Source organism: Antechinus flavipes, chromosome 5 (assembly GCF_016432865.1).
Source record: "Antechinus flavipes isolate AdamAnt ecotype Samford, QLD, Australia chromosome 5, AdamAnt_v2, whole genome shotgun sequence".
Lineage (NCBI taxonomy): Eukaryota > Metazoa > Chordata > Mammalia > Dasyuromorphia > Dasyuridae > Antechinus > Antechinus flavipes.
The window spans coordinates 148280945-148294217 of NC_067402.1; the positions used below are offsets into that span (position 1 = coordinate 148280945).

At 32.1% G+C, this 13273-nt stretch overlaps 1 protein-coding gene across 8 annotated transcripts in view; it reads right to left on the minus strand.

Annotated features, from left to right (window-relative positions):
* Positions 1-13273, minus strand: part of MAGI2 (membrane associated guanylate kinase, WW and PDZ domain containing 2) — an 895053-nt gene that overhangs the window by 369129 nt on the left and 512651 nt on the right. For all 8 annotated transcript variants that reach the window (XM_052000674.1, XM_052000676.1, XM_052000675.1 and 5 more), the window contains one exon: positions 11716-11898. In XM_052000674.1, coding sequence (XP_051856634.1) covers positions 11716-11898 — 183 coding nt within the window. The remainder of the gene's footprint in view (positions 1-11715; positions 11899-13273) is intronic.

The window sequence follows — 13273 nt, forward strand, 5'->3', positions numbered from 1 at the left end:
TTTGTTTATAATATCATTCTTTATGTCTATATCATGAACCCACTTAGACCTATCTTGATATAGGATGTTAGGTGTGGGTTTATGCCAACTTTTTGCCATATTAGTTTCCAATTTTCCCAGCAGTTTTTGCCAAGTAATGAATTATTATCCCAAAAGCTGGGGTCTTTGGGTTTGTTGAATACTAGATTTCTATGGTCAGTGACTATTTTGGTCTGTGAAAGTAACCTCTTCCACTGATCAACTTCTCTATTTCTTAGCCAATACTAAATGGTTTTGATGACCACTTCTTTATAATATAGTTTTTTATCAGGTACAGCTAGACTACCTTCATTTGCTTTTCTTTTCATTAATTCCTTTGAAATTCTTGATCTTTTTGTTTTTCCAGATGAATTTTGTTATTTTTTCTAGGTCAGTAAAATAGTTGCTTGGGAGTTTGGTATAGCACTAAATAAATAGATTAGTTTAGGTAGTATTATCATCTTTATTATATTTACTCAACTTATTAATATTTTTGCAACTTAGATCTGCGTGTGGAATGTGTTTTGTAGTTTTGCTTATATAATTCCTGACTTTCCCTTGGCAAATAGATTCACAGACATTTTATACTATCAACAGTTATTTTAAATGGAATTTCTCTTTGTATCTCTTGCTGTTGGATTTTTGTTAGTGATGTGTAAGAATGCTGATGATTTTTGTGGATTTATTTTGTATCCTGCAAATTTGTTAAAGTTGTAGATTATTTCTAATAGCTTTTTAGTTGATTCTCTGGGGTTCTCTAAGTATACCATCAGAGTGGTGCAAAGAATGGTAATTTGGTTTCCTCATTACCTACTTTAATTCTTTTAATCTCTTTTTCTTCTCTTATTTCCAAAGCTAGCATTTCTAATACAATATTGAATAGTAATAGTAATAATGGGCAACCTTGTTTCATCCCTGATCTTATTGGGAATGGTTCCAGTTTATCCCCATTACATATGATGCTTGCAGATGGTTTAAAATAGATGCTACTGACTATTTTAAGGAAAAGTCCATTTATTCCTATACTCTCTAGAGTTTTTAATAGAAATGAATGTTGAATTTTATCAAATGCTTTTTATGCATCTATTGAGATAATCATATGTTTTTTGTTATTTGGTTACTTTTATAGTCAATTATGCTAACAGTTTTTCTAATATTGAACCAGCTCTGCATTCCTGGTACAAATCCTACTTGGTTGTGGTTTATTATCCTGGGGATGATTTTTTGTAATCTCTTTGTTAATATTTTATCTAAGATTTTTGTATCAATATTCATTAGGGACATTGGTCTATAGTTTTCTTTCTCTGTTTTCATCCTACCTGGTTTAGGTATCAGTATCATGTTTGTGTCATAAATGGGATTTGGTAGGACTCCTTCATTCCTTATTTTTTCAAATAGTTTATATAGTATTGGAGTTAATTATTCTTTAAATGTTTGATAGATTCAAATGTAAATCCATCTGGTCCTGGGATTTTTCCTCAGGGATTGGTTAATAGCTTGTTCTATTTCTTTTTCTAAAATGGGATTATTAAGTAATTTATTTCCTCTTTTGTTTATCTGGGCAATCTATATTTTTGTAGGTATTCCTCCATTTCACTTATGTTATCAAATTTATTGGCATAAAGTTGGGTAAAGCAATTTTTAATTATTGCTCTAATTTCCTCCTCATTGGTGGTTAGTTCTCCCTTTTCATAATTTGATTTTTCTCTTTCCTTTTTCTAATCAAATTAACTAAAGTTTTATCTATGTTTTTTTTTTATAAAACCAACTCAGTTTTATTTATTAATTCAATAGTTTTTTTTTTTTTACTTTCAATTTTATCAATCTCTTTTTTTATTTTTAGATTTTCAAGTTTGATATTTGATTGGGGGTTTTTAATTTTGTTCTTTTTCTAGCTTTTTCAGTTGCAAGCACAATTCATTGATCTTCTCTTTATTTTATGCAAGTAAGCATCTAGAGATATAAAATTTCCCTTTATTACAGTTTTGGCTGCATTCCCAAAACTTTTTGGTATGTTGTCTCCTTATTTTTGCTTTTGATTGATCTGAGATAAAGATGGCTACCCCTGCTTTTTTTACATCACCTTAAGTGTAATAGATTCTGCCAGCCTTTTCCCTTTACTTTGTATGTATCACTGCTTTAAATGTGTTTCTTGTAAACAACATATTGTAGGATTCTGGCTTTTAATACAGTCTACTATCTGCTTACACTTTATGGGAGAGTTCACCCCCATTCACATTTATGGTTAAAACTACTAATTCTGTATTTCCTGCCATCTTATTAACCCCAAATTATACTTTTCTCTTTTCTCTTCTCCTTTTCCTAATTCCCAGTATTTCACTTATGAGCATTACTTACCTCAAGCAGTCCTCCCCTTTTAGAGACTCTTCCCTTTTCTTAAACCTTTTCCCTACTATTTCTGTTTTCCCTTCTAGTTAGCCTACCACTTCCCTTTTCCCCTTCTCCTCCCACTTTTCTATACAATGAGAGAAGTTTCTCAGTGAAACCAAATATATGTAATATTCTTTCTTGAGCTGAAATTGCTGAGAGTAAAATTCACACAGTATTCATGATCCTCCCTTCCTTCCCTCAATTATAATAAATTTTCTTTGCTTTCTCCTGAGATATAATTTCCCTCATTTTACTTCTACTTTCCTCTTTTTTTTTCTGTTACAAGCCCCTTTCCATCTCTAGGTTCTTTTTTATATTATAATAGTAAAATCAGATTATGCATGTCCTCTCTAAGTATGCTCATAACAGAAATACAGTTCTCATGAGTTTTTTTTTTCTTTTTATCTTTTTGAGTTCTATATTTGGAGGTCAAATTTTTTGTTTAGCTCTGGTCTTTTCATCAAAAATAAATGGAATTCACCAATTTCATTGAATGCCCATCTTTTTTCCTGAAAGAAAATGATCAGTTTACCAGGGTAATTTATTCTTGGCTGCATTTCAAGTTCCTTTGCTTTACAGAATATCAGATTCCAGGCCCTTCCTTTAAAGTGGTAGCTGCTAGGTCCTGAGTAATATTTATTGTACCTCCTCAGTATTTGAATTGTTTCTTTTTGGCTGCTTGTAATATTTTTTCCTTGGCTTGATAGTTCTGAAATTTAGCCATGATATTCCTTGGGTTTTAATTTTGGGGTCTCTTTCAGGAGGTGTTCAGTGAATTCTTTCAATGGTCATTTTACCGTCCAATTCTATGATGTCTGGGCAGTTCTTTTTGATGATTTCCTGAAATCATTTTTGTCATAATGTATTTCAGGGAGTCCAACAATCCTTAAATTGTTTCTCCTAGATCTGCTTTCCAAGTTGTTTTCCCAATTAGGTATTTTATATTTTTTTCTTCCTTCTTTTTTTGGTTTTGCTTGACTGATTCTTGTTGTCTCTTTGAATCATTCATTTCCATTTGTTCATTTCTGAATTTTAGTGAATTATTTTCTTCATTTACTTTTTTTACTTCTTTTTGTATTTGTCCAGTTGAATTTTAAAATTAGTTATTTTGTTTTATGGAAAATTTTTTTTTTCATATCACAAATTCTGTTTTTTTAAGGAGTTATTTTCTTTTTCCGCTTCACAAATTCTGTTTTTCTGGGAGCTGCTTTCTTTTTCCATTTTATCAAATCTATTTTTAATGAATTATATGGCTTTTCCAAACCCTCTTGCAAAGTTTTCATTTCCTTTCCCCATTTTTCTTCTATCTCTTTTTAAAGATCCTTTTAAAATTTCTTCTAGGACAGCCTTATGTGGGGATCAGGTTATATCACCTTTTGGGGCTTTATCTAGAGACAATCTGCCTTTAGCCTCCTCAGATTTTGGAATCTGATGGTTCTTTGGTTCTTCTCTTTCACCATAAAAGCTGTCTATTATCAGAGTTCTCTTTACTTTTTTACTCATTTTAAAAAAATGTTAAGTTCTGTTTTTAGGGCAAGGAAGGTTTTCCAAGCTTCCTCTACCAGGAGTCTTCCTCCATAAGTGGCCGTGGTTGCGCTGGGTCAGTGCTCACTGACTTCTGGTGTTGGGTGGGCATGGCCAGGTCCTGTGAGATTCTGGTGAAATGTTTCAGGTTTCACTATTGACCTTTTGTGTTTGTGTTGGATGTTTTCTAACTTCTCTGCTTATTTACTGGCTTGCAACCAGGACAGAGTAGCCAATACTGCTATAGATTCCTCCCCATAGATTCTCCACCCAACAGTTCACACTGCCCTGTGGAGACCACACATAGCTCGGGGGACTCTATGCTGTCTGTGCTGGAGTTTGTGCTCAGCTGCTTGTAATTGACTGCCTCCTACCCATTTCCAGTTGTAATCCTGTAGATTCTCCACCATGTGGAGACTGCATCACTACATGGTGTCTGCACCACCAAGTGAAGTCCTTACCACCCTGGGACTCTGTACTGGCATTTGTGCTCAACTGTGTGCACTTAGCTGCAACCCTCCTGTTTCCAATTGAAACAGTCCTTTTTTGGTGATCTTAGATATTATCTTCTGCTGTTAATTTGTTACACTCCCAATATTTGTGGAGTCCAGAGCTAATTCAGAGGCTAAATTTGCTAATTAGTCTGAGGGTTGTAGGAGAAGGTCAGAAAGAAATGTGTGTCCTTTTTGCCATCTTGGCTCCACTCCCAGAAGTGACAACAACAACTTTCTGATCACATCACTTTATAAACTGAAACAAACAACTGACTAGTAAATATTAATTTCTAGAAACTCTATATAAGATGAACTGATTTGGGCACATAGTAAATGCTTCTTATTGAGTGACTGAACAATTAAATAACAGTTATAATTTGTTGTATGGCTTCAGAATATATCTTCTATGCCTATTATTAGAATGAATAGATCAGTGAAAATTAATTGCCAATATTGGAAACTCAGTCTAAAATATGTGCCCTGATTGTTCTAGACCAGCAATACTCATGCTCATCCCATAAGAAAATGAATATCATCCATTGTATTGTAAAAGTAGGGGAAGGGAACAACCACTTATAAAGCACTTAGTATATGCGAGCACTACCCTAGGTATTTTACAAATATTACCTCATTTGCTTATCACAACTATCCTAGGAAGTAATAGCTTATTATTCCCATTTTACAGATGAAGATACTGAGATGAACAGAGATTAGATAATTTATCTAAGTTATATAGCCTGTAAGTATCTAAGGCAGAATTTTAAGTCAGGTTTTCCTTATACTAAGATTAGCATTCATACCCACTGTGACACCAGCTGCCTAATTAGATGGGAAATTAAGATTCTTACCACCATAAAGAAGCAATGATTGAGACAATAATGGTATGTTCTATTTATATAGCATTTTTAAAGTTGACAAAGTTCTTTCCTTACATTTCTATGAAATAGTATGAGTATAATTATCCCCATTATACTGATGGGTAAACTAAAACAGAGAATTTAAATGACTTAGGGAGTGGTGGGAAAGACATTTGAACCTAGGTCTTTTAACTCTAACTTTAGTCCCCCCCCTACTTGAAGAAAGATAACTGCTTAAGATTAGAAATACTAGCTTGGAAAAGAATCTGGGCCTTCAGTCTATTATCTCAATGTTCTACAATTAAAAAATGGGATGTGAGGGAAATAAAGAAGAAAGTAGTAGTTTAAAAATCAAAACAAAATATCAGTATCCCTAATGTCAAACCGTAGTCATGGGGGAGACTTTTTGAAGAGAAAAAACTGATTTTCCCTTTTATGAAATAAAAACTCACAAATTTCAATTCAACTTAAATTAGCTGCAGAGAGAAAACTTGAAATATCATATCTGGAGAATGTCTTAATAAATTATTGGGCCTTTCAGTTGCTATGGTTTTAAGCCACATTTCTTCATAATAATTTTTAATGAGCTCATACTAGCATTACTTATAGCATTTGAAAATAATTCTTGGAATATATGGAATTTTTAATCCAAATTCTAGGAAATCTTGTGACTTTTGAGAACTAGAGTAATTCAATTCAATGAAAATTTATTAAACCTTTTCAAATAACAAGGTATCTTATAAGGACATCTATCTAACTAGCTAGTTGAGTAGCTGTCAATTATTTCCATATTGGTAGATAGGTAGATAGGTAGATAGATAAATAGATAGATAGAACAGAGGCCCTATCTACAAAGAGAGAACAGTTTTATGGGGAGGGGAAGAAAACATACAAATAAATGATTGTGATACAAAGGAGAATGAGAAAAGTATAAAGGTGATTTTCAGACCAAGTAGTATGAAAAGTATGAAAAGGGAGAGATTACATTTAATTTCAATAATTACATTATATTAGGTGAGGCTTCATAGAATAGGGAGCATTATATTTGGGCCTTCAAGGAAAGGAGGGAAGGATTTTGACAGCTAGAGATAGAAAAAAAATTAATTTCAGACATGGCAGATGTTATGAAACAAGCTAGAGAGTTAGAGCAGGGCAAGTTAAGAACAGTAATTATACTATAAATGTATTGTTTGATTGGAACATAGATTATTTGAAAGGGCATGAATGAGGTTGCATAGATTTGTTACATTTTAGATGGTCTAGCTTGCCAAATTAGGAATTTGTGATTTATTTCCTGAACAATGGAAAGCTTTTGCAAATTTCTTAGTAAAGAAGTGATATGACCATAAGAACATATTTTGGAAATTACTTAATGATTCATATAATGGATGGGTTGAAATGTGAATACAGTGAAGGCTGGAAGACCCATTAGAAAACTACCACATTATTCTTAGACAAGAAGAGAAGAAAGCTCAAGTCTGAATTAATATTTGCAAGGGGATGAAGAAGAAGTCTGAATGAAAAGATATTTCAGAAAAACTGACAAAATATGGCAAAAAAATTAGATATGAGTGGTGGAGCAGGAAAATCTTAGGATGACTCCAAGATCATTGGCATGAAGACTTTGAGATTAATAGTAACAAATAGATAGAAAAGAGAAAATTCTGAAAACCCTGAGAGCCATTTATAATTGACCCAATAAGGTATGAAAATGTAAAGCAGAGGGGTGATGCATCTTGTTTCTCAGTCCTCCTGAAAAAATCTGATCTGAATTATAAAACTATGGTTTAGCTTGGTATTTATCAAATCTCAGATTTTAATCCCTGAGTCTCAACATCAGACTTCACATAAAATTTTTATCTGTCAAAAGGGGGTGAAATATTTACATATCTACTAATATTCAATTCAAAAATATTTGATAATACTTAATTGATACCTTATGGTGACTTTTTTCTTTGCCAAAAATGCATTTATTAACATTTACTATAGTTTACTTCTGATGTAAACAATAGCAAACAAAGATCTGACAACATATTTATGAAATAAAGGCACAACATGCTGTTTTTTTAAGAGAGAATTATAGATGCAGAGATAGGAGGAACCCTAAAACTCATCTAGTTCAAATTATTCATGTATAAATGAGGAATGGGGACCCAAAGATTATGTTACTTGACTTGGTTACATGCATGATAAGTGACAGATTTCTAAATCCTCTCCATTCAAATTCATTGTGCTCCCCATTGTACCAGAAAGATGCTATTTTCATATTTATTTAAATTATTTATATATCATATATCATTTTATATATTTATAAAATATTTATAAGATATATATATTTATAAGATAATATATATATATATGATATTTATATATCATCTAGTACAGAATGAAAACATAATGTGAAAATATTGTAAAAAAATAATCAAAAGCACTCAAATACCTGTGCAATTAAAAAAAAGTCATTATATGAGACCCAGGGATATTTTTATCATTTCTGAATATGTCATCAGAATCTGAAATCTAAGATCTAGTAAGCTATTTGGGCTCTTGGGGAGAAAGAGAATTTAATATGCTTTCTTTGCAAAAGAGCCTACTCTGTTTTGAGGAGCGATATCACTGTTGATAGTTAATGAAGGGAAAAGGGGGACACACAAAAAATGTGGTATAGTGGGAAAAATGAGTCTCAAACCTGAGTTTCAATTCCAGGCTCTGCCTTTAATCAGTTGAATGGCTTTGATTAAGTTACTTAATTTCTTAGGTCCACAGGTGCTTGGTTGGTCAAAAGATGAAGAGAAGGATCTCTAAAGTCCTTTTCTACTTTAACCTTTTGTTAGTTCTAAGCATAAAATTTCTTTGCTACAATAAAGAAGAAGTATTCATGGGGAAAGATTACATTTGGGTCTTGAAGGAAAGTAGGGAAGAATTAAGGCAGCCAGATATAGGCAAAAAGAAATTAATTTCAGGCATAGTAGATGTTATGAAACAAGATCCATGTCTGGCTTGAGATTTTCTCGCAGTATATACTGAACAAGAAGAGATGTTTCAGGAAATAGGAAATTGAGCATTTCAATTCACTTTCAAAAAATTTTTTTAATGTTAATTAATGCTATTTTCATTGGCTTTAGGGCTTGAAGAGGCCTTAGAGATCCTCTAATATCATAATTCTCAGATTGGGGAAAAGGATAGTGGGAACCAGAACCATTTTTATTAAATCACAACTCAATTCCACTCATGATGTTAAATATCTATGTTCAAGACTCCGGGGCAAGAGCAAACTTGTCCTTTCACCTCAAAAATTTACGTCCTACCTCCCCAAAACCATACAATAAGTAGCAAAAACAGGATTTGAACTTAGTTTTTCTGAATCATAAGACTTTTCCTACTATTCTACAAGATCATACAAATAATAATGATAATTTAAATAATATATGTTAATATAACAGCTTCATCATATTTTATTATGAGAAATATGGAAAATTACTGTAACTTTTAACATATCATATATAACCATTATCATAATGAAATAACATTTCACTAAGGGAATTTCTACAAATCAATAGCAGATTAAAAAGTTAAATCTGGCACTTTTACTCTTATGTTAGGTTTTATCACTTGCATTGTGAACTGGTTTTATTATTACTTATTAAGTAAGCTCTGAAAACTCTACACACGGAAAGACATGGATTTCCTTGTGGAATGGAGCTGTCCTGGGTACTGGTGAAGCTTCTTGTTTAAAATGAAGACTTTCCTGATCATATCCTCCTTATTTCCAAGACCAAATGTTTCTCTCTGTAATTACCTGTTACCTAGCATATATTTAAGAAATTTAAGAGGCTAGATTAACAAGCAGATGGGCATTTTCTATTTATTCCTCATATGCTTATAGATGCATTGGTTATCTCTTCCAATAGAATGAAAGCTCTTTGAGAGTAGGGATTGTTTTATTCCTGTGTTTTTATCTTCAACATTTAGCATAGGGTCTGATGTAGAGTAGGTGTTGAATAAGGCATGACTGATTGATTGACTGATGTATTGTTGAAATATCTAAGATAAAAATTAATGGTAAAGGAAGTGTGCATGAGAGAGTTCTGTGAAAACAGAAAACTTTAGTTTTGAATAATTTCTATTATAGAGACACTTTTCTAAATTGGAGATTCTTAGCCTGAAGTCAGTGACCCCTAAGAGATTTATGTATAAACTTCAGGGTGTTTGGGGACTCGTATGGGGAAAATTGCATCTTTATTTTCCCCAGAAATTCTAATGAGATTCTTACTGAATCCTAATTGGCATATAATATTTCCTTTGATCATTTAAAAACATTATTCTGAAAAAAAGGTCCATAGGTTTCCCCAGATAATCAAAGGGGTCCTTGCCAAAAAATAGAAAGCTTCAGAATAGAATCTCTTTATGTCACAAAAATGATACCTCTTAAAAGAAGGTGACCTGGTTAGAGAAAAGAGAAAAAAGCAAGGATCTATTCTGAATTTGTCAAGTATTACGTTTTTGCAAGAGAGACCTTTACATAATTCCCTCTTGCTCTAACCTTTACCCATTTCCTCCAAGACTTCCCTTAACCCTTCTTCTCACCCACCCCCAATTATTATTAGTAGAATGGCTTATTTGATATTTTCTTTATGGTTTTTACTAGCATGAACATAGAATGCTAAAGAAATATCATTGTATGAGTGGATATAAAAGCATTTGTTAAATGCCTACTATGCTTATAGCATTAGATAATACAAAAAAGTGGTAATTGCTAAGGATGAAAAAAGAACAAAAAGCAAATCAGTACATACTTTAAAGGAGTTCATATTCTAATAGAATGAAACATGATTTCAATGTGGTGTCAACTAAGGTGAATATTTTAATTTAGTCATGCAGAAGTCAGCTTAAATAATAGCTTGAAAAAGTGTAATTTTGAAAAATAGAAAATTTATTAAAAAGCATTTCATATAATTTGTCAGAAAGGTTCGATAAAAATATAAATCTTATGTACACAGATATATTTGATTATAACACAATAGTTTTGGGGCAGAGACAGAGATAGGTCACTTAAAACAAAAACATATTTATGAAAGAATCAGGATAAAGTGTATTAGATGAATGGCTACAAAGCAATTTCCTACATGCATGTTTTGTTGCTTTAATTTGTGAGTGTTAATACTTGTGAAAAATGTTTGAGTTTTTCGTGATCTACTCACACAAAGTGTTCAATCATTTTTACAAATGTATATATACCAATCAACTAATTAAAACATCAATGAAACAATTAGTCAAATAGATTATGGGGTATCAGAGAGGAAAATATCTGAATACATAAAGATCACAATTTTGTCAATACTTAAAAAAAAGTTTTAAATAGTGTCTTTGATACAACAGATACAACTGTATAGCTCCTAAGACTCACCTTTTCCCTCCAGCATTAACTCACAAGAGCAAATACCAGTCCAAACATTTATATCCATTAAACATCTAAGAAGTCAGGAATAATAAAACTCTGGAAAAGGACTTAAATAAATATGTAGGTTATCAAAGGGAACTAAATGGTTCTATGACTTGACTTTGCTCCTTCACTGCAGTATAATTAGTTCTGTTTTCACTCACTTTTAAGTGAATTCACACATGAAATCACATCAAAATGATTAAAGTTAAAAGCAGGGGAGTTACACTAAAAACCTTTTAAAATGCCAGTAGTTTCAGTACAATTGTATACAATTCTTTGATATATATATTTTTCAGACTTCTTCACAATGATCTTTGTCTGGAAATATGCATTACAAACATATATTTTTTATCACTCTGAACCTTCTAAGGTAAGTTTTGCTTGGCTATATGCAATTATGAAAACACTAGAACAATGAACATCTAATTGTATAGACAGACATTGTAATGACTACAAAATATTGCATAGTAAAAAATTGTATACACACACATAAAGTGGAATCATCTCTAGTAGCCTAATATTAAAATACAAATTTTCAAAAATTCTCTGCTTAATGATCATAGCTAATTGAAGGAAATCTTGTCAAGTTAGCAAAATAATTTAACTTTGAAATTAACAAGAAAAGGAATATTGACAACACAAGCGACAACAATACAAAATTTGAAGCTTAATTATGAGAGAACTCTAAAGTAAAATGGAGAAATATTTGCCTCAAAGGCTATTTATCTTGTTCATAAAATAGAGCAAACAAAAGAGAAAATAAAAATAAATTTAGAATAATTTTCAAATTAAATGATTGTTTTATAGGAGGTGAGATAAAAATAAATTTCTTTGGTTAAATTTTTAGATTGAATTTGTTTTATTCTTAAGACAACACCTGAATTAAAAATTAAATGCAAATAAAAAGGACAAGTTCTTTGTAGGTTACGTGACCTGCTTTAGAAATGAGATATGCTAGGCAGTTCAACTAAGGAAGTAAACAAATTACCTGTCTCCATTTTCCCATCTTGAGCAGCAGGTCCATCAGGAATTACACTTTTCACCTGAAGAAACTCATCAGGTTCATCTCCCCCAATGATGGTAAATCCAAAGCCCATGTTGCTCTTTTTCAGGATTGTGCTTAAGAAAGTGCCCTTCAGTTGTGATGCATCCCGGGTGAAAAGCGGCTTTTCTATATTGATCAAAACAAGTAAAAGAAAAAAAAAACATAATACACACTTAAGCCAAGTCAGAGAGCAGAAGAAAACTAGCCACTAATAGCAACAGAGGTGGTGGATGTGGTGACATTTTTATATTAAGTGAAATAAAGGGGTGGCGGTGGTGTGAGCATTCCAATAGAAACACAGATATTAGTATTCTAGTCTAGACTAAAGCAGATCAGCCATGACAAACTCTTGGACACATTCATCTCAGTTTTGGTCCTGAAATGGGTGGAAGCTGATGGAGAAGTTTGTGGGTTTTTTTTTTTTAACCTTTACAGGCCACTATTGCCATTTAGTAAATCACCTCTCCCAAGGCTTAAAGGCAGTATCTACCTAGTACCAAGGAATCCAGAGTTTCTATGATAAATTACAAGGTATGTCATTGCTATATACAAGAAGGATCAATGGACAAATAACTTTTTCTCTCTCTCAATGCTAAATACTGAAGAGCTTGGAGATGATAGGAGCATAGATTTCAAATTAGAATGGATCTTATTGACCACTAGCCTCATTAACTGAGGCTTACTGAGGTTAAATTCTTGGCCACAGTCACGCCTAGTAAGTTGTAGGAGAAGGATTTGAATCACTGTCCTCTGATTCCAAATCCAGCATTCTTTCCATTGTAACAAGAGGGCATAGCAGAATTTTATCAATTAATTGGCATTGCAAAGCCAAGCAACTGAATATGGAGACTGAATTTCTCACTAAACATGATGGATCTATGTTTAGAAATGATGGATCTATTATCTACTGAAATATCTACTGACCTGCAGATGTTCAAGGTAGTTAAAGGATGAAAAGCTTATTCATTTAAAAAAAATTAGCTTTCTGGTTTTAGAACTTATTACTGTTAAGGGTAGAAAATATGTGTATTATAAGGTTTAGATAATTCCAATGATACACATAAAGTAACATATCAATACTTTGTTTTACCATTGAAAATTCTCTGGCCTGTATGCATAGCTTTGTTCATTAATACATTGACAATTTACCTTTTGGACTATATTTTGTGATAAAGCATTTATAATTACATGTATATATGCATTTACAGAGTGAAACTTCTTTACAAAATGATGCAGAGAGACCAAATAGTGTCTTTATAAGTTAACTGGGTCACGTTAGACTTTTATCAGCCATAATGGTTACACTGAGGAGGGGAATGAACATTATTTAACCAATAGAACATCTAAACCTTAAACAATGAGTTATGTTGCAATAAGGTATTTCTGGGTCTATCTTATCTAATCTATCTATTTTTCTATCTATCTTTCTCTATTTCACATTTCTGTCTATTGGAAGCTTCAGGCTTAATTTTTTTTTTAAAAAGCAAGTAAAGGAAACATC